This window comes from Chiloscyllium plagiosum, chromosome 19 (genome assembly GCF_004010195.1).
Source record: "Chiloscyllium plagiosum isolate BGI_BamShark_2017 chromosome 19, ASM401019v2, whole genome shotgun sequence".
NCBI lineage: Eukaryota > Metazoa > Chordata > Chondrichthyes > Orectolobiformes > Hemiscylliidae > Chiloscyllium > Chiloscyllium plagiosum.
In genome coordinates this window covers 1203745-1227662 of record NC_057728.1, presented here as the reverse complement: position 1 = coordinate 1227662, position 23918 = coordinate 1203745, and the positions used below count along the sequence as shown (strand labels likewise).

The 23918-nt window shown below is 43.0% G+C and overlaps 1 protein-coding gene and 1 long non-coding RNA gene across 4 annotated transcripts in view; one reads left to right on the top strand and one right to left on the bottom strand.

Annotated features, from left to right (window-relative positions):
• LOC122559460 overlaps positions 1–3243 on the bottom strand; it is a 29320-nt gene extending 26077 nt beyond the window's left edge. Inside the window, exon 1 of the long non-coding RNA XR_006314428.1 lies at positions 2706–3243. This is a non-coding gene — a long non-coding RNA (uncharacterized LOC122559460). The remainder of the gene's footprint in view (positions 1–2705) is intronic.
• Positions 1–23918, top strand: part of ddx11 (DEAD/H (Asp-Glu-Ala-Asp/His) box helicase 11) — an 82487-nt gene that overhangs the window by 35564 nt on the left and 23005 nt on the right. For 2 of the 3 annotated variants that reach the window (XM_043708917.1, XM_043708914.1), the window contains 6 exons: positions 1311–1349; positions 4012–4141; positions 6089–6223; positions 12550–12662; positions 14088–14160; positions 22214–22317. In XM_043708917.1, the coding sequence (XP_043564852.1) occupies positions 1311–1349; positions 4012–4141; positions 6089–6223; positions 12550–12662; positions 14088–14160; positions 22214–22317 (594 nt within the window). The remainder of the gene's footprint in view (positions 1–1310; positions 1350–4011; positions 4142–6088; positions 6224–12549; positions 12663–14087; positions 14161–22213; positions 22318–23918) is intronic. The other variant, XM_043708916.1, reaches the window with a different exon arrangement.

Sequence of the window (23918 nt, the reverse complement as noted above, 5' to 3'; positions counted from 1 at the left end):
CATAGTGTCCAGGGATGTGCAGGCTAGGTGGGTTAACCATGGGAAATGCAGAATTACAGGGATAAGATAGGGGATGAATCTGGGTGGGCTGCTGTTTGGACTCGATGGGCTGAATGGCCTGCTTCCACACTGTAGGAATTCTATGATTGGCAAAAATTAGCTATTGACCATTTTCTTTTATTTCCTGTCTCTGAGCTAAATTTGCATCAATCTTCCCATTTCCACTCTATCCCATGGGCAGTCATTTTTCTTAACAGTCTGCTTTGTGGGACCTTGTCAAATGCCATATATAGATCCATGTAGACAATTTTCACTTCACAAACCTCCTTGTTACTTCCTCAAAAATTTAAATTGTGTTAATATGATGCAATCTTCCCTTAACAAAACCATTTGACCATCTCTGATTAATCCATGCCTCCCCAAGCAACAGATAGTCCTATCTCAATATTAATTCCATTATTTTGCCATCATAGTCAGGCCTACCTGCCTATAATTATTTGGCCAGTCCCTTGCATCCATTTTGAATAGTGGTACAGCGTTTACAAAACTCCAGCCCTCTGATATCTAGTGAAGATTGGAAAGTGATTCACAGAACTGTTTTGTACCTGGCTTCCTTTAACAGCCTAGGCTGTATTGCACCCAACTCTGCAGGTTTATCCCCTCAAGTCAGTTAAGACTTGCTGTACTTCCCATTATGCTTACTTTATCTAATATTTCACCCCCCCCCCCCCCCCCTTTAACTGTAATGTCTGCATCATCCCTTTTCTTTGTGAAGACAAGGATAAAATACTCATCATGATCCCGGCTCACCACTTCTACATTCATACACACTACCTTGTAGACCTGATGGTACAACTCTTTCCTCAGTCAACGTCTTTCACTTGATGTATGGTAAAACATCTTTAGATTTTCTTTAATTTTATTGGACAATTTTTTTTTTTGCTACCTTTTTTGGCTTCGCTGATGTCCTTTTCAACCTCACCGCTGTAATTTCTAATCTCCTCAAAATTTCCTAAAGTATTGAAAGGGAGTTGAAAAGAAGAGCTATAGGGAAAGAACAGGGGAGTTGAACTAATTGGATACCTCTTTCAAAGATGGACCAAATGGGTGTCATGTGCTATAATTTATGCTGTTTTGGGTGAGGAAGGAAAGAATAGTTTACCAGGTGGGGGTTTGTTGTGCTTATAGTGGCTGAGGCTAAGATCTCGGTTTGAGCTGCAGGTCATTCCTCACACTTCTTAGGCATCCCAGACATGCTCTTCATATGACTTTGCTGTATGTTTATTCAGTTTATTCTCTTTGTTAACCAGGTGCAGCACTACTATACGAAGAGCTTGCTCAGTCGAAAGGTCAGTGCCTGGTTAAGCTAATAGAATTTGGAGTGCCTCTTTTTAAACATCTCTTCGGTCCTGCTAAGGTCTGACATGGTACATTCTTAGAATCTTTCACTTACAGTCCTAGGCTAGATTATCTCATGTCAGCTGTATCTAACCTGTGCTGTACCTGCTTTGGGGAATACAGAGGGAGATTTCCCTCTGTATTCACCTGCCAAATATTAATGTCTTTGTCATCTTACTAGCCGTCAAGGGACAGTAAAATATGGAAATCTAAACAATATCTGAAGATTAGATTAGTGGCCGATTTACCTGACCTGCACATCTTTGGACTGTGGGAGGAAACCGGAGCACCCGGAGGAAACCCACGCAGACACGGGGAGAATGTGCAAACTCCACACAGTCAGTCGCCTGAGTCGGGAAGTGAACCCGGGTCTCTGGCGCTGTGAGGCAGCAGTGCTTGCCACCGTGCTGCCCACCTGAACTGAAATATCAACAGAATCCTGGTTCAGTGATCCACTGGCAATTGCACTGAACTGGAAAAAAAACAAGTTTGGAACTGGAGAGATTGCTGAATGCAAAACCCATAACTAGTTTCTCCTGTAGAGGCTGCTGTGGGCCATGCAAATCTTTTGCTGTTCTTCCATAGTTAATATAAACTATTCAGAGTAGGTGAACAAATCGATATGACTTAATCTGATGAAGGAGCAGCATTGCAAAAGCTTGTAATTTCAAATAAACTTGTTCGATGATGATAAAAATCACACAACGCCAGGTTATAGTCCAACAGGTTTAATTGGAAGCACTAGTTTTTGGAGCGCTGCTTCTTCATCAGGTGGTTGTGGACTATAACCTGGTGTCGTGTGACTTCTGATTTTGTCCACCCCAGTCCAACACCGGCACTTCCACGTCAATAAAACCTCAGAAATTTTCCAGTGTTCAAAGCCCATGCAGGACTGATCATGAGCTCAGTGCTCAAACCTTTCACTGGCTGAAGAAACTGTTTTTAAATGTATTAGTAACCACTGAAAGCTTCCCAACTGGATTAAAATATGACCGGGTGTATTTTTTTAAGGTATTGCATGTAAGTTTATATTTTGCAATGCAAAACCCATAAGTAGCTCCTCCTGTAGAGGCTGCTGTGGGCCATGCAAATCTTTTGCTGTCTTCCCATAGTAAAATATAAGCTATTCAGAGTGGGTGAACAAATCATTGTGATTTAGTGTCATCCTCCTGCCCTTTCCCCATACTGATGGATACTGTTTCTATTTATATAATCATCACTGCTCTCAATGTCACAATTGAAGCTGCTTCCACCACAGTGCCAGGTAATACATTTCAGAATTATAACAACACTGTAGGTTTACCTACCGTCCATTGACTGCAACAGTTCAAGGAAGTGGTTCACTGCCTCCAGGAGAATTCAGGATGTGACCGAGCCAGTGGAACCCACATTTTGTGAAGCTTTTTGTTTTAAGAAAAGCTTTTCTCCCCTCCATATAAAAGTAAATATGTAACTCCCTGCTTCTACCATGAAGAATGTCAAGTTTTTTTAAGTGCTTAAGAGTTGGACAGCTTGTCAGCCACTTGACAAACTCTAAGCCAACCTTAACTGTATAAGGCAGGTGGCTTCTCATTTTATTTTTCTAGCATTTGTCTCCTCGTTTGCTGGGCCAAATTATTTTGCAAATCTCCTCCATTTTCCCCTGACCACTGGAAGTCTGCAAAGGTCAGCATGTAAGTTGCTGCACTCCAGATTGGTCACAGTCCCGCAGGAGCAGTAGGTCCCACAACTTCCAGAGTTGCAATCCTGATCAACTTTGAAAATATCCTTGGCCTCTTTTGAGGGCACATGCTTCTATTTATAAAAGAAATAAAGCTGTCAGATCAGAAGACCCTGCCATGAATCATGACGGTAATTCAGAAATCATGTGTCGTGCTGTCATGTCTGTGTCTCTAACCTGTTCTGAGTATGTTAGGTAGAGTGTATTTTACAATATCTGTTCTGAAATCTGTGTCCAAGTAAATGCCATCTCTGCCCCATTATAAATTAAACCTCATAGTGTAATCACTAATGAGTCAGTTCAGCAAGTTCTGTGCTCAAAGAGATTAGAGATCAGGCCATTATTTGGAGTGCCAGTCATCTGACCCCTTTGAGCACAAGATTGCTAAATATACCTCTGTACATGAAAGCTTTGAGATAGTTGTGAGCAATGTTGAGTGTTCATTTAGATAGCAATCTTGTTTCTTCATTTCCAGTCATATTAGATTAGATTCCGTACAGTGTGGAAACAGGCCCTTCGGCCCAACCACTGACCCTCCGAAGAGTAACCCACCCAGTCCCCTCTGACTAATGCACCTAACACTATGGGCAATTTAGCAGGGCCCATCTACCTGACCTGCACATCTTTGGACTGTGGGAGGAAATCGGAGCACCCAAGGAAGCCCACACAGACATGGGGAGAATGTGCAAACTCCACACAGACAGTTGCCCAAGGTGGGAATTGAACCTGGGCCCCTGGTGCTGTGAGGCACCAGTACTAACTACTGAGCCACTGTGCCGCCCTTATTTTCTTTAAAATTTTTCCCTGCTCAGCTTAAACCTATTCCCTCTAGTTTTATGTACCGTTGTTTGTACTGTACCACTGTTATTTTACTGGCTCCCTTCATTCCACAGCTCTTTGGGTTTGTGAACAAGTACCAGGTTTCAGTGTCAAAACCAAACAACACACACGGTCAAAAAGCATCCAAAACAGCAGCGCTTGAGAATTTTCTTCAGAAGCTTAATGAGAAACCCACTGGAGAAGGTCTGTGTCGAATTTTGCAGTGTCTGGTCATGGTGTTTCTTTTCTCAGTAAGTTATGCTAAACCCACTTTGCCACTTAGCTCCAGTCCTGAAACTAGTTTGTTCCTATGCATGACCGTCATATGCTTTGCAGTTTAGGTTGTGTGTTACTGGGAACTAATTACAATGTGCTGTGAGTACAGGACCAGAAGGCCATAAGACATAGAAACAGAAATTAGGCCATTCAGCCCATTAAGTCTGCTCTGCAATACAATCATAGTTGATACGTTTCTCAACCCCTTTCTCCCCCTTCTTCCATAACCCTTGATCCCCTTGATACTCAAGAACCTATCTATCTCTGTCTTAAATATACTCAATGACCTGGCTCCCACAGCCTTCTATGGCAATGAATTCCATAGATTCACCACTCTCTGGCTTCTTCACATGTGAAGAAGTTTCACCTTATCTCCATTCTAAAGGGTCTTCCCTTTACTCTAAGGCTGTGCTCTCGGGTCCTAGTCTCTCCTATCAATGGAAACATCTTCCCAATGTCTACGCAGTCCAGGCCATTCAGTGTTCTGTAAGTTTCGATTAGATACCCCCTTATCCTTCTAAACTCCATTGAGTATAGTGCCAGAGCCCTCAAATGTTCCTCACATGTTAAGCTTTTCATTCCTGGAACCATTCTTGTGAAACCCGCTCTGAACACACTCCAGAGCCAACACATTCTTCCTGAGATATGGGGCCCAAAATTGCACACAATACTCCAAATGTACTCCAAATGAGCATCAGAAGTACATCCCTGTTTTCATATTCAAGTCCTCTCAAAATAAATGCCATCATTACATTTATGTGCCTAACTACTGACTCAACCTGCAAGTTTACCTTGAGAGAATCCTGGACTAGAACTCCCAAGTATCTTTGCACTACAAACTTCAGACTTCTGAATTTTCTCCCCATTTAAAAAATAGTCCATGCCTCTATTCTTCCTACCAAAGTGCATGACCTCACATTTTTCCCACATTATACTCCATTTTCCACTTCTTTGCCCAATCTCCTAACCTGTCCAAATTCTTCTACAGCCTCCCACCACCTCAGTGCTACCTGTCCCTTGACCTATCTTTGTATCGTCTGCAAACTTAGCGCTCAGTTCCTTCATCTAAATGGTTAACATATAAAGTGAAAAGTTGTGGTCCGAATACTGAGCCTTTCAGAACAGCATTGTCATGGGCTGCCATCCTGAGAAGGACCCTTTTATCCCCAAGCTCTGCTTTCTTCCAGACAGTCAAGCTTCTTTCCATGCTAGCACCTTGCCTCTAACCACCAGCGGCCCTTCAACTTGCTCTGTAGCCTCCTGCATGGCACCTTGTCAAAGGCTTTCCTGAAGTCCAGGTAGATAGCATCTATTAGCTCTCCTTGGTCTAACCTGCTTGTTACTTCCTCAGAGCATTTCAGCAGATTTGTCAGGCATCACGTCCCCTTGATGAAACCATGCAGACTTTGCCCTGTTTAACAATACACTTCCAAGTATTCAGAAATTTCATCCTTCACAATGGATTCCAGGATCTTACCCACTACCAAGGTTAGGCTAGTTGGGGTCTGTAATTTTCCGTCATTTGCTTTACTCCCTTTTTAAACAAGGGTGTCACATTAACGATTTTTCCAGTCCTCTGGGACTCTCCCGGATTCCTGCAATTCCTGAAAGATCACCTCTAACGCGTCCACTATGTCTTCAGCTATCTCCCTTAGAATTCTGGGGCATACTCCATCTGGTCCAGGTGATTTATCTACCTTCAGGTAAAACGCAAAACCAAAATCCAGATCAGAGAAACTAATTTATTACAGTTGGAATGGATCCAGGAAGATATTTCTGTGAATTGATGTCTGTCTGTGCCACTGGTTGGCTCAAGATGCTCAGTATCTGTTTTGTATTTCTGACTGTTGATTTGATCTGTTGTTTATTTGGTAGTTACACTCCATGAGCGGGGAGAAGACATCGAGGAAGAGCAGCCTGTCATGGCGTCTCCGATGATGCAGGTTGAGGGGTTTATCTTTGCCCTCACCAGCACTAACAAAGACGGACGAGTGGTCATTCAGAAACAAGGTAGGTATGAGATGTCTCTCGTACAAATTCCACATCTTTCGTCATTTGCTCTATTTCAACCAGGTGAGAAGGCAGTCATGTCATTTGCCTTTTACTATTCAGTTACCTCCTGCTCGATGCACTTCACCTCTGCTTCGTTTTGGAGCTCATCCATTGACTGTCCCTCCCTATTGCAGCCATGGCTCACTAAAACCACTCTCAGCTCCGAATTACAGTGTCGTGAATCCAAGTCTCAATTCAAGACTTCAGCAAGAATCCTCGGCTGACACTTCAGTGCTGTACTAATGGAACATTGCACTATTAAAGATACCATCTGTCAGATGAGAGTTTCAACTGCCAGCTCTTGCAGATGGATATAAAACTTACTGTCACACAACTTTGAAGAAAAGGCTATTATTTGCTGTCCCCTACACACTTCACATCAGCTCTGATGAAGAGTCATTTAGACTCGAAATGTTCGCTCGGTCTCTCTCCATGGATGCTGCCTGACCCACTGTGATCTCCAGCATTTATTTCTAAGGCAGTTATCCAGGATAATATTTACCCTTCAACCATCAAAGAAATAGATTATCTAGTTAGAATTGCATTCTTGTTTATGGGGCTTGTGGTATTAACTGCTCTATTTATTACATACAATAGTAATCATAATTTAAAAGTGCTTCATTGGCTTTTGGGGGCTTTGGGATTTCCTGTGGTTGCAACTACAAGCCCCTTTTTTTTTTACTTTAGTCCATGCTTTTTCATTTTTATATCTGTGACCTCTTCTGTTCTTTTTTTGTCCAAACTACATTCCATTTTCTGATTCCCCAAATTCGGTCTGCCATCTCCAAGGCACAAGTCAGAAGTGTGATGGAGTACTCCCCACTTGTCTGGATGTGTCCAGCCCCACTAACACTCAAGAAACTTGACACCATCCAGGACATAGCAGGTCTCTTGGTTGGATTACACCCACAAGCATCCACTCCCTCCACCACTGATGTACAGTAGCAGCAGTGTGTACTTTCTACAAGATGCATTGCAGAAATTCACCAAATATCCTTAGATAGCACTTTCCAAACCCATGATCACTTACATCTCGAAGGAGAAGGGCAGCAAAAAAAAATCACCTACAAGTCACTACCTACAAGTTCCCCTCCAAACCACTCACCATCCTGACTTGGAGATGTATTAGTGTTCCTTCACTATCACTGGATCAAAATCTTGGCATTTCCTCCTTTAGGGCATTGTGAGTCAGTCCACAGTGCATGGACTGCAACAGTTTAAGGAGGCAGCTCATCACCACCTTCTCAAGAGCAACTAGAGATGGGCAATAAATGCTGGTCAGCCAGTGACATCTCACGAGCAAATAAAAATATCTAGCCTCCCTTATGATTGCTCATTACTCATGTTCCATTCCTGTAAGTGAGAAGTGAAATTGCTTAGGTTAGCCCTTCACTGAGTGCATTCTAAATAGCCTTTGATGAGTCATTACACCACTTAAAGGAGTCATTCTACCCATCGAATCCAAACTGGTTCTGTAGAGCAATCTAATGAGTCCCTTTCCCCTGCATTATCCATATATTTTTTTCATTCACCCATGGGATGTGCGCTTCATTTGCTGGGCCAGCATTTTTTATCCACTTCAGAGGGAAGTATAAGTATCAACCACGTTGCTGTGGGTTTGGAATCACATGCAGGCCAGACCAGGTGAGGAAAGTCGATTTCCCAGAAGGACATTAGTGAACCAGATGGGTGTTTCTGACAATTGGTAATTTTATGGTCATCAGTAGATTCTTAATTCCAGATTTTTTTTAATAGATTCTGAGTTCACAGAACATTAGCTAAGTTTCTGGGTTAATGGTCTAGTGATAACACCACCAGGCCATCGCCTCCCAAGTAACCCTGCAAGTTTATTTCCATTGAAAATCTATAATCCTTGTCCCTTGGTCTTTTTACAATCAGCCATTGGGAACAGGTTTTATTTGTCTACCTTTTCCAAACCTATCATAACCTTGTATACCTCTATCAACTCTCATGCTCCAGGGAGAATAAGCCCCGATTCTGCAATCTAACCTTGGAGTTAAAATTTCCTCACCCTGCAATCATTCTAGTTGATCTCTTCGACACTTTCAAGAGCCCTCACATTCCTCTCAAAGTGTACTGAACAAACATGGATGCAATGATCTAGTAGTGGCCTAGCCAGAACCGAATAAAGATTCAGCAATTTTGTACTCAATATCCAGGATCCAAATACTTTGCTAAATATTCTCAATATGTCCAATCTTCAGAATTATGCCACTTGAGCTCACGATCCTTTCTTCCTGTGTACTCTTTAAATCTGTGCCACATTGTTCATATTGCTTCCCTACATTGCCTCTGTCGATACTTTGTGCCAAAATGTTTCTCTGTTTATATTTCATCCTCCATGTTTCTGTCCATTCTGCTAGCCTGTTCCTGTTGCAGTTGAATAGTGTCATCCTCAAGTTTAAGCACAGCCTATCACTACCCTATCACTTATGCGGAAAGTCAGGAAGCATGGGATAGAGGGAAATTTGGCCAGTTGGATAGAAAACTGGCTAACCGGTCGAAGTCAGAGAGTGGTGGTAGATGGTAAATATTCAGCCTGGAGCCCAGTTACAAGTGGAGTTCCGCAGGGATCAGTTCTGGGTCCTCTGCTGTTCGTAAGTTTTATTAATGACTTGGATGAGGGAGCCGAAGGGTGGGTCAGTAAATTTGCAGAAGGGTTCTTAGTAAGGTGGAGGAGCAGAGGGATCATGGGGTCTATGTTCATAGATCTTTGAAAGTTGCCAACTCTCAAAGATCTTTGAGAGTTACAAGCTCTATCCACCTGACACTCAGGTGGATAGAGCTTGTAAGAAGGCCTATGGTGTATTAGCGTTCATTAGCAGAGGGATTGAATTCAAGAGTCATGAAGTGATGTTGCAGCTGTACAGGACCTTGGTTAGGCCACATTTGGAGTACTATGTGCAGTTCTGGTCGCCTCACTTTAGGAAAGATGTGGAAGCTTTGGAGACGGTGCAGAGAAGATTTACCAGGATGTTGCCTGGAATGGAGAATAGGTCATACGAGGATAGGTTGAGAGTGCTAGGCCTTTTCTCATTGGAACGGCGAAGGATGAGGGGTGACTTGATAGAGGTGTATAAGATGATCAGAGGAATAGATAGAGTAGACGGTCAGAAACTTTTTTCCCCGGGTACAACAGAGTGTTACAAGGGGACATAAATTTAAGATGAAGGGTGGAAGGTATAGGGGGCATGTCAGGGGTAGGTTCTTTACCCAGAGAGTGGTGGGAGCATGGAATGCGCTGCCTGTGGGAGTGGCAGAGTCCGAATCATTAGTGACCTTTAAGCGGCAATTGGATAGGTACATGGATGGGTGCTTAAGCTAGGACAAATGTTCATGGGCCGAAGGGCCTGTTCTGTTCTGTATTGTTCTATGTTCTATATGTTCTATGTACCCCTGCCTCTTGATTTGCACCTCATCCATTAACTCCACCACCTCTGGTCTTTTGTCAGCATCTCCTTCCTTAATAACTCAAAACAAACTACTCATTTGCAAATTAATCTTGTCCTCAGCCTCTAGGCATATTACCACCCTGGGGCTCATGAGGTGCCATGATAAATTGTCTCCCTCTGAGCTTGAGTTCAAGTACCACCTGCTCCAGAGCTGTGCTACAATATGTATGGAAAGATCGGTTAAAATTCTTACGATCACCCTCTACGTTAATAATGGCTTCTTGTTTACACACTGGTTGACTTTTTGGGTTTCCTTTGACTTTAAGTGCTCATTTTCTCTCTGAGGTCTTATTGTTTTGTTGTTTGTTGATACTGTCAGTCTCACTACCTTCTCTGATCACACTTCCATTGCTAAAGCTGCCTCCAAGAAATGCTTATTTGCACAAGCAGTCTTTTCACATTAAACGCTCTTAACCCTGTATAAAGCCCAAGCGTTTTTGAGATTTACACCATGTTGCTTTCTCAAGCAAGGTTCCTGTAATCATTTCTATGTTGCTAGATGAGATTAAGGGAAGCCTGTCATCCAAAGGAGGATACTTTTTAACAGTTATCCTCCACATTCTTGTGTTTCTTTCTTACCCCACTTGCAGCAATGCTGCTTTAGCAACTAAGTATAAAGTTACTGCTCTGCGAGAATGCCAAAGGTTAGTCATTGGTATAAAGCTGAAAAAAGAATGGCGCCTATTATCCTGAACTCACCACATGAAAACTCAAGGAGCCGATCTGCAGAAACACCCGAGGCTAACAGCAGCTGGTCTTTGAATTCTTCCACCTAGTAATAAAATCAGGAACATTTCTGCATTATGTGATAAGTAAATGCTTACCTATCTCTCCTGTACTACAATGACACTCTGCACTATTGACCACTTTTACTCAAACTTTTGCAGTCCCTCGATACTGTGCAAACCCTCAGTCTGCCCTATATCCTATACCCCTCCAAGTGGTTTTTAAATCTTTACCCAATGGGGTTAAACTATACATTTGATTTTATTTCTTTGCCTTTTCTACTCTTTGCAGCTTTAGAACTGTTTAGCACTGCACATTGTTCATGCTGCACATAATTCAGACAAAGGTATAGGAATTGTCTCAAATTGTCCCTCTCTGTCTCAAATTACTCTATATATCTTTTCATTATGCTGCCATAAGATTTGGAGTGCTGGGATTGTTCAGATGGAGTCCATGGCTGTTGTTTCTGTTCAGGTTGCTGATTTAGATTTAAATGACAGTCCTGAGATGTGAAACAACTCAATGACTAGTGCAATACTGTTAGGCTTCAGTTCACAAGAGATGTGTGAATCTACCTTTCAGTTGGTCTCACTAAACTATAGTCCATCTAAACCGCTGGCTTTTACCCTTCCAGAATACCAAGTGGAAGGCCTATTACTCAGTAGCTAATTTATTTTTTAAACCAAGACAATTAGTCTATCCTTGATGACCGTCTTTTCAGCTACTGTTCATTTTTCACAAAATCGAACACTTTCTCATAATCTCTGTAAATCCAAAAATAATTAAAGAAATGTCTGAAACTCCTTCCCAGGATGACTCAGTGGATCAGTCTAACATTGGATTGAGGGGTTATTTGTCCTTGCTTCACTGTGACAGGGGCTCTCAAATCAGAACCTTAAGTCAGATGTTCCGTGAGCAAAATTTGATTTGATGTATTGTTGTCACGTGTACCTGAGTAGAGTGAAAAGTTTTGCTTTGCCTGCAGTACAGGCAGATCATAATATACAAGGACCTACAGATCGCCTTTCGTTATCCATGTTTACAAATCTGCTTCATCATGCCCTCTTTTTCCTCCCTGTGCCCTCTTTAAAATATTGCCATTTCTTTCCTCTTTTCCTCCCCAGCACCATAAAAGCAAGCAGCTCCTCACTTCCCTATCTCCTCCAATCTATTGACCTTCAGAGCCATATTTGACATTCCAAATCCTGAGTTATGCTGCTTATTTTCTATTGGTACCCTTAACAAAAAACCTCGTCTTCCTAATGATGGTACTTGCAGTAAATCTCATGAAGGGTGTGGTGCAGTTCTGACGACATATTTCTGTTAACATGACTCATCAGTCTGTCTAATTGGTTGGAGGATTTCTGTACATTTTCCTCTGGAGAGACTGTGGACGTGATGGGAACCACAGCTGGCTTAGCTGAGACTTAACTCAACACAAACTCCATCCAAGATTCAATGGAGTATGCAGCTCTTGCTTCAGCCAAAATTAACTCCACACTCAGGGTCTGAGGATGTTGTAGACTTGCGGACCAGCACACAACTGATGGAGTGCTGTTTTATTACTGAGAAGGCTTTGACCTGTTCACTGGCATGATTTGCTGTTTTATCTCCAATTTTACCTCAACCAACACAACAAAAGCAATTTGACTGGTCATTCATCTTAAACTGTAGTTATCTGTATCATGGAGATGTCTACTACATCTGCCTGACTAACAACACCACTCTGGTCGTCCATTCATGAAACACTTGGTTACATTAGTAGATTGTTTGTTAGATTCACGTCTTTCAAATGTTATCTGTCAGAAGTCCATGCCTGCGCTTGCTGTGGTATCTTCTGTTTCTCCATGGTTTTCTTTCCCAGTTCTCCACTCTACGATGCTTGCCTCACAGTAAAAAGGGCAGGAAAGCATTGGCTGTGCTCACAGCTGCCAACCACTGATAAAGAAAGGGCAAGTCACTGTGTTGTCCACAGCCTCTTCAGCAGAATCCAATGGCAGATATGAAGGACTGGTGCCTTGAGCTGATTGATTCAGTGTTGTTTTAAGCTAGGCTTATGTATGAACTTGGCTCTGTGTCCTGCAGGTACAGTGTCCCAGAGCAGTCTGAAGTTCTTACTGTTGAATCCAGCAGTCCACTTTGCTGAAGTAGTGAAGGAGTGTCGAGCAGTGGTCATCGCTGGAGGAACAATGCAGCCGGTAGGTGTTTCCTGATGCAAATGAGCAATGTTTAAATTTATATCCAGTGATTCCTGCTAGAAACCCTGTTCCATTTGTATGTCTTAGCACACATCGACTTCAGGTCAGATCATCATGTATGAGTGTCGTGCACCCCTGGTCCTGTGAATGAAACATAGCGTCTTGGGTGAAATGCCTGTGGAGTCTTCTCAAACTTGTGGTGTTGCCGGTAAACCCTAGATCTCATTAAAGACTAAAGCAAATAACCTCTGCACAACAGTCTGTTGTGCAGAGTCTACAGGCAAGGGTTTCAGACCCCCAAGAAAGCCATTCTAGCCAATTTGTAGCAATAATTAGCTGTGATTGTAGCTGAAATTAGACTGCTGAATGGACTCAAATCTGATGTTGATCTTGCTTTTTTCACCTCCTGCATAGCCATAACTCTGTATGCCTCATTATGTTCAGTCACCCTATGATATGAATGTCCTTGTATATTATGATCTGCCTGTACTGCAGGCAAAGCAAAACTTTTCACTCTACTCAGGTACACGTGACAACAATACATCAAATCAAATTTTGCTCACTGAACATCTGACTTAAGGTTCTGATTTGAGAGCCCATGTCACAGTGAAGCAAGGACAAATAACCCCTCAATCCAATGTTAGATCCACTGAGTCATCCTGGGAAGGAGTTTCAGACATTTCTTTAATTATTTGTGGATTTACAGAGATTATGAGAAAGTGTTCGATTTTTGTGGAAAATGAGCAGTAGCTGAAAAGACAGTCATCAAGGATAGGCTAATTGTCTTGGTTTAAAAAATAAATTAGCTACTGAGTAATAGGCCTTCCAGTTGGTATTCTGGAAGGGTAAAAGCCAGCGGTTTAGATGGACTATAGTTTAGTGAGACCAACTGAAAGGTAGATTCACACATCTCTTGTGAACTGAAGCCTAACTGTATTGCACTAGTCATTGAGTTGTTTCACATCTCAGGACTGTCATTTAAATCTAAATCAGCAACCTGAACAGAAACAACAGCCATGGACTCCATCTGAACAATCCCAGCACTCCAAATCTTATGGCAGCATAATGAAAAGATATATAGAATAATTTGAGACAGAGAGGGACAATTTGAGACAATTCCTATACCTTTGTCTGAATTATGTGCAGCATGAACAATGTGCAGTGCTAAACAGTTCTAAAGCTGCAAAGAGTAGAAAAGGCAAAGAAATAAAATCAAATGTATAGTTTAACCCCATTGGGGAAAGATTTAAAAACCACTTGGAGGGGTATAGGACATAGGGCAGACTGAGGGTTTGCACAGTATCGAGGGACTGCAAAAGTTTGAGTAAAAGTAGTCAATAGTGCAGAGTGTCATTGTAGTACAGGAGAGATAGGTAAGCATTTACTTATCACATAATGTAGAAATGTTTCTGATTTTATTACTAGGTGGAAGAATTCAAAGACCAGCTGCTGTTAGCCTCGGGTGTTTCTGCAGATCGGCTCCTTGAGTTTTCATGTGGTGAGTTCAGGATAATAGGCGCCATTCTTTTTCAGCTTTAGACCAATGACTAATCTTTGGCATTCTCGCAGAGCAGTAACTTTATACTAAGTTGCAAGTTCAGACAGATCATCCAGATCTTTTGAGCTCTCATTTCATGGTCAAGTGTAAGGAGAATATGTAGCCGAGACCTGGAACTAGCATTTTTATAGCTCAGTGCTTTACTTAGGATGCTGCTGTTTGATGAGTGGTCTGTTGATATTCCGTTCATACGTTGACTGTTTGGAGGCTGGTGTCCTGTCAGACGGATAGTGTTTGTAGTGGTGCTGAGTGCCGTGCCAGTTGGAGTGTGCTTGTGGTGGTTAGGGCCCTGTCAGTTCGAGTGTGTCTGCGGTGTTGGTTGTTCGTGCCCTGTCAGTCAGAGTGTGCTTGTGGTGGTGGGTAGTGCCCTGTCAGTTGGATTGTGTTTGTGGTAGTTAGTGCCCTTTCAGTCAGATACAATCCGACTAAGAGAGCACTAATCACTGCCACAGACACAATCCGACTGAAAGGACACCAGCCACCGCCACATACCCCTGCTTGTTCCCATACCCATGACACATTTTGCTTTTAGAAATCTATATCTTTCTTAATTATATTCAGTGACTTCTCCTCTGCAGCTTGCTGTGAGAGAGGATTCCGCAGGTTCACTACTGAGTAAAGACATTTCTCTTCATATTAAAGGAAATAGAATAACCAGAGAGAGAACAGGGTCCCTCAAGAACCAAAGTAGACATGTATGTGTAGAACTGCAGGAGATGGGTGAGGTTCTCAATGAACATTTGTACTCTGCATTTACCATGGAGGAAGACATGAAGACTAGCAAACGTGAGGAAGCTAGTGGTGATATCTTGGGGACAGTCCATATCACAGTAGAGTAGGTGTTTTTTCACATTACATTACAGTGTGGAAACAGGCCCTTCGGCCCAACAAGTCCACACCGACCCGCCGAAACGCAACCCACCCATGCCCCTACATTTACCCCTTACCTAACACTAGGGGCAATTTAGCATGGCCAATTCACCTGACCTGCACATCTTTGTGACTGTGGGAGGAAACCGGAACACCCGGAGGAAACCCACGCAGACACGGGGAGAACGTGCAAACTCCACACAGTCAGTCGCCTGAGGCGGGAATTGAACCCGGGTCTCTGACGCTGTGAGGCAGCAGTGCTAACCACTGTGTCACTATGCCGCCCATGTTGGATGGTGTTAGAATGTGTGAAGGTGGATAAATCTCCTGGTCCTGACCAGATATATCCAAGAACACTGCAAGAGGCTGGAGAAGAAATTGCAGGGGGCCCTGGCTGATAGTTTTGCATCATCGTTCGTCACGGATGAGGTCCTAGAAGTCTGGAGGGTAGCGAATGTTGTGCTGTTATTCAAGAAAGGCTGCAAAGAAAACCCCAGGAACAATAGACCAGTAAGCTTAACATCTGTGGTATATAAGTTACTTGAGAAGAATCTGAGGCATAAGGTATACATGCATTTGGAAAGACAGGGTTTAATTAGGAGTAGTCAGCATGGCTTTGTGTGTGGGAGATCATGCCTCACAAATTTGTCAGGGTTCTTTGATGAAGTGACCAGAAAGGTTGACGAGAGCAGGCCAGTAGACATAGTCTATATGGATTTCAGTAAGGCCATTGGTAAGGTTCCACCTGGTAGGCTGCTCTGGAAGGTTAGATCGCATGGAATCCTAGGAAGCTGGCAAATTGGATACACAATTGGCTTGCTGGATGGAAGCAGAGGGTAATAGTGGAAGGATGCTTGTTGGACTGGAGGCCTGTCACTAGTGGGGGTGTGCCTCAGGGGTTGGTGCTGGGCCCAATACTGTTTGTTATCTATATCAATGATTTGGATGAGAATGTACAAGGCATGGTTAGTTAGTTTGCTGATGACACTAAAATAGGCAGCATCGTGGACAGTGAGGAAGGTTATCAGAAGTTGCAGCAGGACCTTGATCAGCTGGGGAAATGGGCTGAGAAATGGTAAATGGAGATTAGTATAGAGAGGTCTGAGGTCTTGCATTTTGAAAAGTCAAATCAAGGAGTTTCATGGTGAATGATTGAGCCTTAAGGACTGTAATTGAACAGAGGAACCTTGGAGTTCAGGTGAGGAAGGATTTTGGCACACTGGCCTTTATCAGTCAGGACATTGAGTATAGAAGTTGGGAAGTATTATGAAGGTGTAAGGGTTACTGTGCTTTAAGGAAGTATAAAAGCTAGCAAGGACTTAGAGAAGCACATAGGGTACTGGAAAACTTGAAATACAACATTTAGTCGAGCAGCTAAATTAGCTGGATTGCCTGGATACAAAAAACAAATTTGAATTCAGCCAATTACTTTAAATTATGCCCCAAGATAACAAACTCCAATGAAGTTTGAATTTAGTATTTTGACAATATTAAAACCAATAAAACAATCCGATGCTTTGGGGTATAAAACTGGGAAAAGTTGAACAGTTGAGGGAGAACTGCCAAGCCACCAACAAATACAGGCTGCTTGCAGATCAAATCTCTTAAAGGTACCTTTATCTATCGACGACCTGCGAAACAGAATCCCTAAGAAGTGGGCGACATGGTGGCTCAGTGGTTAGTACTTCGGCCTCACAGCGCCAGGGGCCCAGGTTCGATTCCGACCTCGGGTGACTGTCTGGGTAGAATTTGCACATTCTCCCAGTATCTGCGTGGGTTTCCTCTGGGTGCTCTGGTTTCCTTCCACAATCCAAAGATGTGCAGGTTAGGTGAATTGGGCATGCAAAATTGCCCATAGTGTTCAGGGATGTGTAGGTTAGGGGTAAATGTAGAGAAATGGGGAATGGCTTTGGGTGGGATACTCTTCAGACGGTCGGTGTGGACTTGTAAGGCCTGTTTCCATACTGTAGGGATTCTCCGAAGGAAACAGAGGAAAATACAGAGGACACTCGGCAAGCTGACTAGTTTTGAAATGTGATTACGTTTTTTTGGGGTAAATCGTAATCGGAATTTTTTATCAGACAAGTATTGTAGAGGGAAAGGTAAAAGATAGGTGTAGATGGATGAGTTGCAAATAGTTGTTCGTTAATATTCTCTGTTAGACTTAAAAATTAACAACTTTATTTTTTTTTACTTTAAATAGTGACTTTTGGGATAGGTCTTGACCTCAAATTTTCACAGATTACCGCACAAGGTATATCTTTTCTGTGTTGCTGGTTTAAATTAGCAGGGGGGTTTACCCTGTGTCGTAACAGAAGTTATGTTGCAGTTATACAGGACACTGGTGAGGCCGCACTTGGAGTATTGTGTTCAGTTTTGGTCACCTTGCTATAGGAAGGATGTTATTAAACTGGAAAGAGTACAGAAGAAATTTACAAGGATGTAGCCAGGACTCAAAGGTCTGAGTTATAGGGAGAGGTTGTTCAAGCTAGGATCGTTTTCTTTAGAGCATAGGAGACTGAGGCGGGATCTTATAGAGGTGTACAAGATCATGAGAGGCATGGATAGGGTGAATGCACTCAGTCTTTTTCCCAGAGTTGGGGAATCGAGGACTAAAGGGTATCAGTTTAAGGCTAGAGGGGAAAGAATAAAAGGGAACCTGAGGGGCAACGTTTTTACACAGAGGGTGGTACGGATATGGAGTGGGCTACCAGTGGAAGTGGTTGAGGCGGGTACATTAACAACATTTAAAAGGCATTTGGACAAATACATGGATAGGAAAGGATTAGAAGGATATGGGCTAAGTGCAGGGAACACTTCAACCCCAGGGCATCAATGTGGACTTCAACAGTTTCCTCATTTCCCCTCCCTCCACCTTACCCAAGTTCCAACCTTCCAGCTCAGCACCGTCCTCATGATCTGTTCTACCTACCTATCTCCCGTCCCACCCTCCTCTCTGACCTATCACCTCCATCCACACCCCCATTCACCTGTTGTACTCTTTGCTATCTTCTTCCCCCAGACCCCCCCCCCCCATCCCCCTCAATTTATCTCTCCACCCTGCCTCTATTCCTGATGAAGGGCTTTTGCCTGAAACGTCAATTTTCCTGCTCCTTGGATGCTGCCTGACCTGCTGTGCTTTTCCAGCACCACACTGATCTAAACAGGCTGAGATGATGGGCAAATGCATGGCAGACACAGGATTATGTGGATAAATATCAGGTTATCATATTGATAGCAAGTAAGAAAGGCAGATTATTATTTGAATGGCTGTAAATTGAGAGAGGGGAATGTTCAATAAACCCTGGATATCCTCGTGCACTAGTCAGTGAAAGCAAGCACACAAGACAGTAAAGGAGGCAGATTGTATATTGGCCTTCATATTGAGAGGATTTGAGTACAGGAACAAGGATGTCTTGTTGCAATGATACAGGGCATTAGTTGGGCCACACTTGGAATATTGGGTGCAGTTTAGGTTTCCTTACCTGAGGAAGGATGCTCTTGCTGCAGAGGGAATGCAACGAAGGTTTCCCAGATTGATTCCTGGGATGGCAGGACTGGCAAATGATTTGGTTAGGATTGTATTCACTGGAGTTTAGAAGAATGACGGGTGACTGCAGGGAGGATGCTCCCGATGGGAGAGGAATCCAGGACTGGGGTCACTTTAAGGATAAAGGGTAGATCTTTTATGACTGAGGTGAGGAGGAATTTCTTAAACCTGGGGAATTCACTACCATGGAAAGTAGTTGAGGCCAAAACATAATGTTTTCATGGAAGAGGTAGTAAAACCTCTTCTGGAGAAAAAAGACAAAGCAATGGGGGAAAAGTGGGATTAAGGTACTGAGCTCGATGACCCATGATGGCTATGATGAATACAGGCGCAGGCTTGAGGGATAAAATGGCCGACTTGTGTTCCTATCTTCTGTGTTTCTATATTAAGAATTCAAATCCCACCCTCCTACACTATCCTTCCAGTCATGCATTAATTTACAGTATTCTCCTAATTCTGATCTTACTAGCATGTAACACTGGGAGTAAACTTGAGATTTCCACTGTTGAGATCCTGGTTTTTCATTTATTTCCTAGCTCTCTATACTCTGTTCTCAGGACTGCATGCTTTGTTTTTATACCTATAGCGTTACACTGACTTAGTCCACAATCTCTGATTCTTCTTTCTTCACAATGTCCTACAGCCGTAGAAATGTCTGCAGAAACTCTTGCACTGTTTGCTTTCTGCTTCTGCTGTGCCTGGTGATCACATGTTCCCTTCCTGCGTTGGCAATCTTGACCTGCAGTGTGATCATCTCACTGCTACCCACAACTATCTCAGCCTTGTAGGTAATCAACAATGACTCCAGCTGCTGCTCTATATCTGGTAGGATAACATCCAGTAGCTGCAGTCCTGCATATGTGGTCACCCTGGACATGAGATGTCCTAACTTCCCACATCCCACAGCAGTTGCAGTACACCTGACTGCTGCCTTACCCTTGAATTACTGGTTGTACGTTTGCTTGCTGGACTGGTAGGTTTTTTCTCAGACATTTCGTCACCATGCTAGGTAACATTCTCAGTGAGCCTCCGTTGAAGCGCACCATGAATGAACATCTGTGAACACCAACGCTTCACTGATGATGTTACGTAGCATGGTGATGAAACGTCTGAGAACAAACCTACCAGCTCAGCAAGCAAACTTACAACCAGAACCTCAACCTGAGCCACAAATCTGCTCAAAAACCTTGAATTACTCTCCAAATTACTTCCTCCAAATTAAAGAATATTATATATATATACCAGAACCCATCCTTGACAGTTGTCACCCAGTCATCACCTTGTCCACTCCTCTCACTGACACTGTCTCCGTGTCCTCACACTGCCCACTCCTCTCACTGACACTGACTGTGGTAGAACAAAGAACAATACAGCGCAGAACAGGCCCTTCGGCCCTCGATGTTGCGCCGACCTGTGCACTGATCCAAGTACATCCCCTTATACTATCCCATCATCATCCATGTGCTTATCCAAGGTCTGTTTAAATGCCCCTAATGTGGCAGAGTTGACTACATTGGCAGGCAGGGCATTCCACGCCCTTACCACTCTGAGTAAAGAACCTGCCTCTGACATCTGTCTTAAATCTATCCCCCCTCAATTTGTAGCTATGCCCCCTTGTACAAGCTGATGTCATCATCCTAGGAAAAAGACTCTCACTGTCTACCTTATCTAATCCTCTGATCATCTTGTATGTCTCTATCAAATCCCTTTTTAGCCTTCTTCTCTCAAATGAGAACAGACCCAAGTCTCTCTCAGTCTTTCCTCATAAGATCTTCCCTCCAGACCAGGCAACATCCTGGTAAATCTCCTCTGCACCTTTTCCAATGCTTCCACATCCTTCCTGTAATGGGGCGACCAGAACTGTACACAATATTCCAAGTGTGCTGCATTAGCATTTTGTATAGTTGCATCACGACATCATGGCTCTGGAAGGTAAAAACAATGACTGCAGATGCTGGAAACCAGATTCTGGATTAGTGGTGCTGGAAGAGCACAGCAGTTCAGGCAGCATCCAAGGAGCTTCGAAATCGACGTTTCAGGCAAAAGCCCTTCATCAGGAATAAATTAATGCTTTTATTCCTGATGAAGGGCTTTTGCCCGAAACGTCGATTTCGAAGCTCCTTGGATGCTGCCTGAACTGCTGTGCTCTTCCAGCACCACTAATCCAGAATCATGGCTTTGGAACTCAATCCCTCTACCAATAAAACCTAACACACTTTTTGCCTTCTTGACAGCAGTAACAACCTGGGTAGCAACTTTCAGGGATCTATGTACATGGACCCCATGATCCCTCTGCACATTCACACTACCAAGAATCTTTCCATTGACCCAGTATTCTGCCTTCTTGTTATTCTTCCCCAAGTGAATCACCTCACATTTACCTGCATTGAACTCTATTTGCCACCTCTCAGCCCAATTCTGCAGTTTATCCAAATACCCCTGCAACCTATAACATTCTTCCAAACAGTCCACTACTCCATCAAATTTAGCGTCATCTGCAAACTTACTAACCCATCCGCCGATGCCTGCGTTTAAGTCATTTATAAAAATGACAAATAGCAGTGGTCCCAAAACAGCTCCATGTGGCACACCACTAGTAACTGGACTCTAGGCTGAATATTTTCCATCAACCACCACTTGCTACCTTCTTAAAGAAAGCCAGTTTCTAATCCAAACTGCTAAATCACCCTCAATCCCATGCCTCTGCATTTTCTCCAAAAGCCTACCATATGGAGTCTTATCAAAGGCTTTACTGAAGTCCATGTATATCATGTCAACTGCCCTACTCTCATCCACATGCTTGGTCACCTGAAAAAAACTCAGAGGTTTGTGAGACATGACCTGCCCTTGATGAAACCATGTTGACTATTTCCAGTCAAATTGTTTGCTAGATGATTATAAATCCTATCTCTTATGATCCTTTCCAAAACTTTTCCTACAACAGACGTAAGGCTCACTGGTCTATAATTACCTGGGTCATCTCTACTGCCCTTCTTGAACAAGGGCACAACATTTGCAATCCTCCAGTCCTCTGGTACTAATCCTCTGGACAATGACGACTCAAAGATCAAGGCCTAAGGCTCCAGCATCTCCTCCCTAGTTTCTCAGAGAATCCTCTGATAAATCCCATCCGGCCCTGGGGACTAGTCTACTTTCACACCACCTAGAATTGATAACACCTCCTCCTTACTAACCTCGATCCTTTCTGGTCTAATATCCCGTATCTCATTTTTCTCCTGTATAATATTCTCCTTTTCCTGAGTGGAAACAGATGAGAAATAATCATTTAACACCTCTTCGATCTCCACAGGGTCCACACTTAACTTCCCCCTTCTGTCTTTGACTGGCCCTGTTCCTACTTGGTCATCCTTTTATCCTCTCACTGACACTGACTGTCTCCATGTCCTCACACCGTCCATTCCTCTCACTGACACTGATTGTCTGTCACAGGGTGGTCACCTCAGCCAACCCTGTCCAAAAGGAACACCCTGTCTCTATCTACAAGCTGGTGGTTCCTGAAATTTTTAGTGCAGAATTACCTGTCAACTGTCCTTTTTTTTCTGAACCTCTTAGATCATGTGATTCCTCCAGGAAACATTTTGCCAGTAATCCTGTGTAGTGGTCCATCAGGACAGCAGCTTGAATTCACCTTCCAGAAGAGGGACAATACACAGCTGGTGAGTATTTCAGACCTGAAGCTGTCTCCAAAATCTGAAATAAGTCAGCAAATCTCAGTAAAGCGTGGTATTGTAAAGTTGTGATATATTGAATTTGAGCTTAGAACATAGAACATTACAGGAGAAAGTGAGGTCTGCAGATGCTGGAGATGAGAGCTGAAAATGTGTTGCTGGAAAAGCACAGCAGGTCAGGCAGCATCCAGGGAACAGGAGAATCGACGTTTCGGGCATAAGCCCTTCTTCAGGAATGTAGAAGGAGGAAGAGAGCAAGAAGGCCAGTCTTGAACACACATTTTCAGCATAGAACATTATAGCGCAGTACAGGCCCCTCGGCCCTCATTGTTGCGATGACCTGTGGACCCAATCTGAAGCCCATCTATCCTACACTATTCCATTTTCATCCGTATGTTTATCCAATGACTGTTTAAATGCCTTTAAAGTTGGCGAGTTTACTACTGTTTCAGGCAGTACGCTCCATGCCCCTACTATTCTCTGTGTAAAGAAACTACCTCTGACATCCGTCCTATATCTATCACCCCTCAATTTAAAGCTATGTCCCCTTGTGCTAGCCATCAGCATCCAAGGAAAAAGCCTCTCATTGTCCACCCTATGATAATCATATATGTCTCAATTAAGTCACTTCTCAACCTTCTTCTCCCTTAGGAAAACAGCGTCACGATCTTAAGCCTGTCCTCCTAAGACCTTCCCTCCAAACCAGGCAACATCTTAGGTTGTTCAATTCATAATTACTCCAATTTACCAATGTCTGTAAATAACGCAATTAATTATAATCTTAGTGCATGATTTTGAGACAAGCCAATAACTTTTTTAAGAAAGAGCTAAAGTTAATAGAAAACTAAGCATAGAAAGATTATACTCATTGCAACAACAGACCTTTATGATTTTCGACAAGATCAAGCAGAAGAAAATTTTAAACAACTCGTATCTTCAGTAAATCTGATGAGAATGTCATCTTGGGGTCCTTCAGTAAATGGCTAGTGATGTAAAATAGTGACAAGCTCACCTCAGTCATGGTTGAGAGTGTGGTGCTGGAAAAGCACAGCAGGTCAGGCAGCATCCAAGGAAACAGGAAAATCGATGTTTTGGGCCGGAGCCCTTCATCAGGAATCTGGCCTGAAATGTCAATTCCTGCTCCTTGGATGCTGCCTGACCTGCTGTGCTTTTCCAGCACCACACTCTCAACTCTGATCTGCAGACCTCACTCTCCTCACCTCAATCATGGGTTTACTTATCTCTGTGACCCTCACCCATGTGAGACTTGGTCTGCTCTAATTCAGTGATGGGCCAAACTAGGTCTCTGGAATTATTAACTGGATCTCCAGACACTTATGAAGATGTTTCTGACAATAGAACAGTAGACTGTTCAGCATGTATCCCCTGAATCTGATTTATATATACAACTTTCAAAAGCTTTGAATTTGTTCTAATCAAGTTTGGAAGATTGGTCATTGTCTGTTTACCTGATCATAAATGTCTTGGTGTCAAATTCCAGGCTTCCATTTAGTATTACAGGCAAGTTATAATTCTGTGTGTTAAGTTTATAAAAAGAATTTTAGGACTATCTTTAGTCTAATGCATAT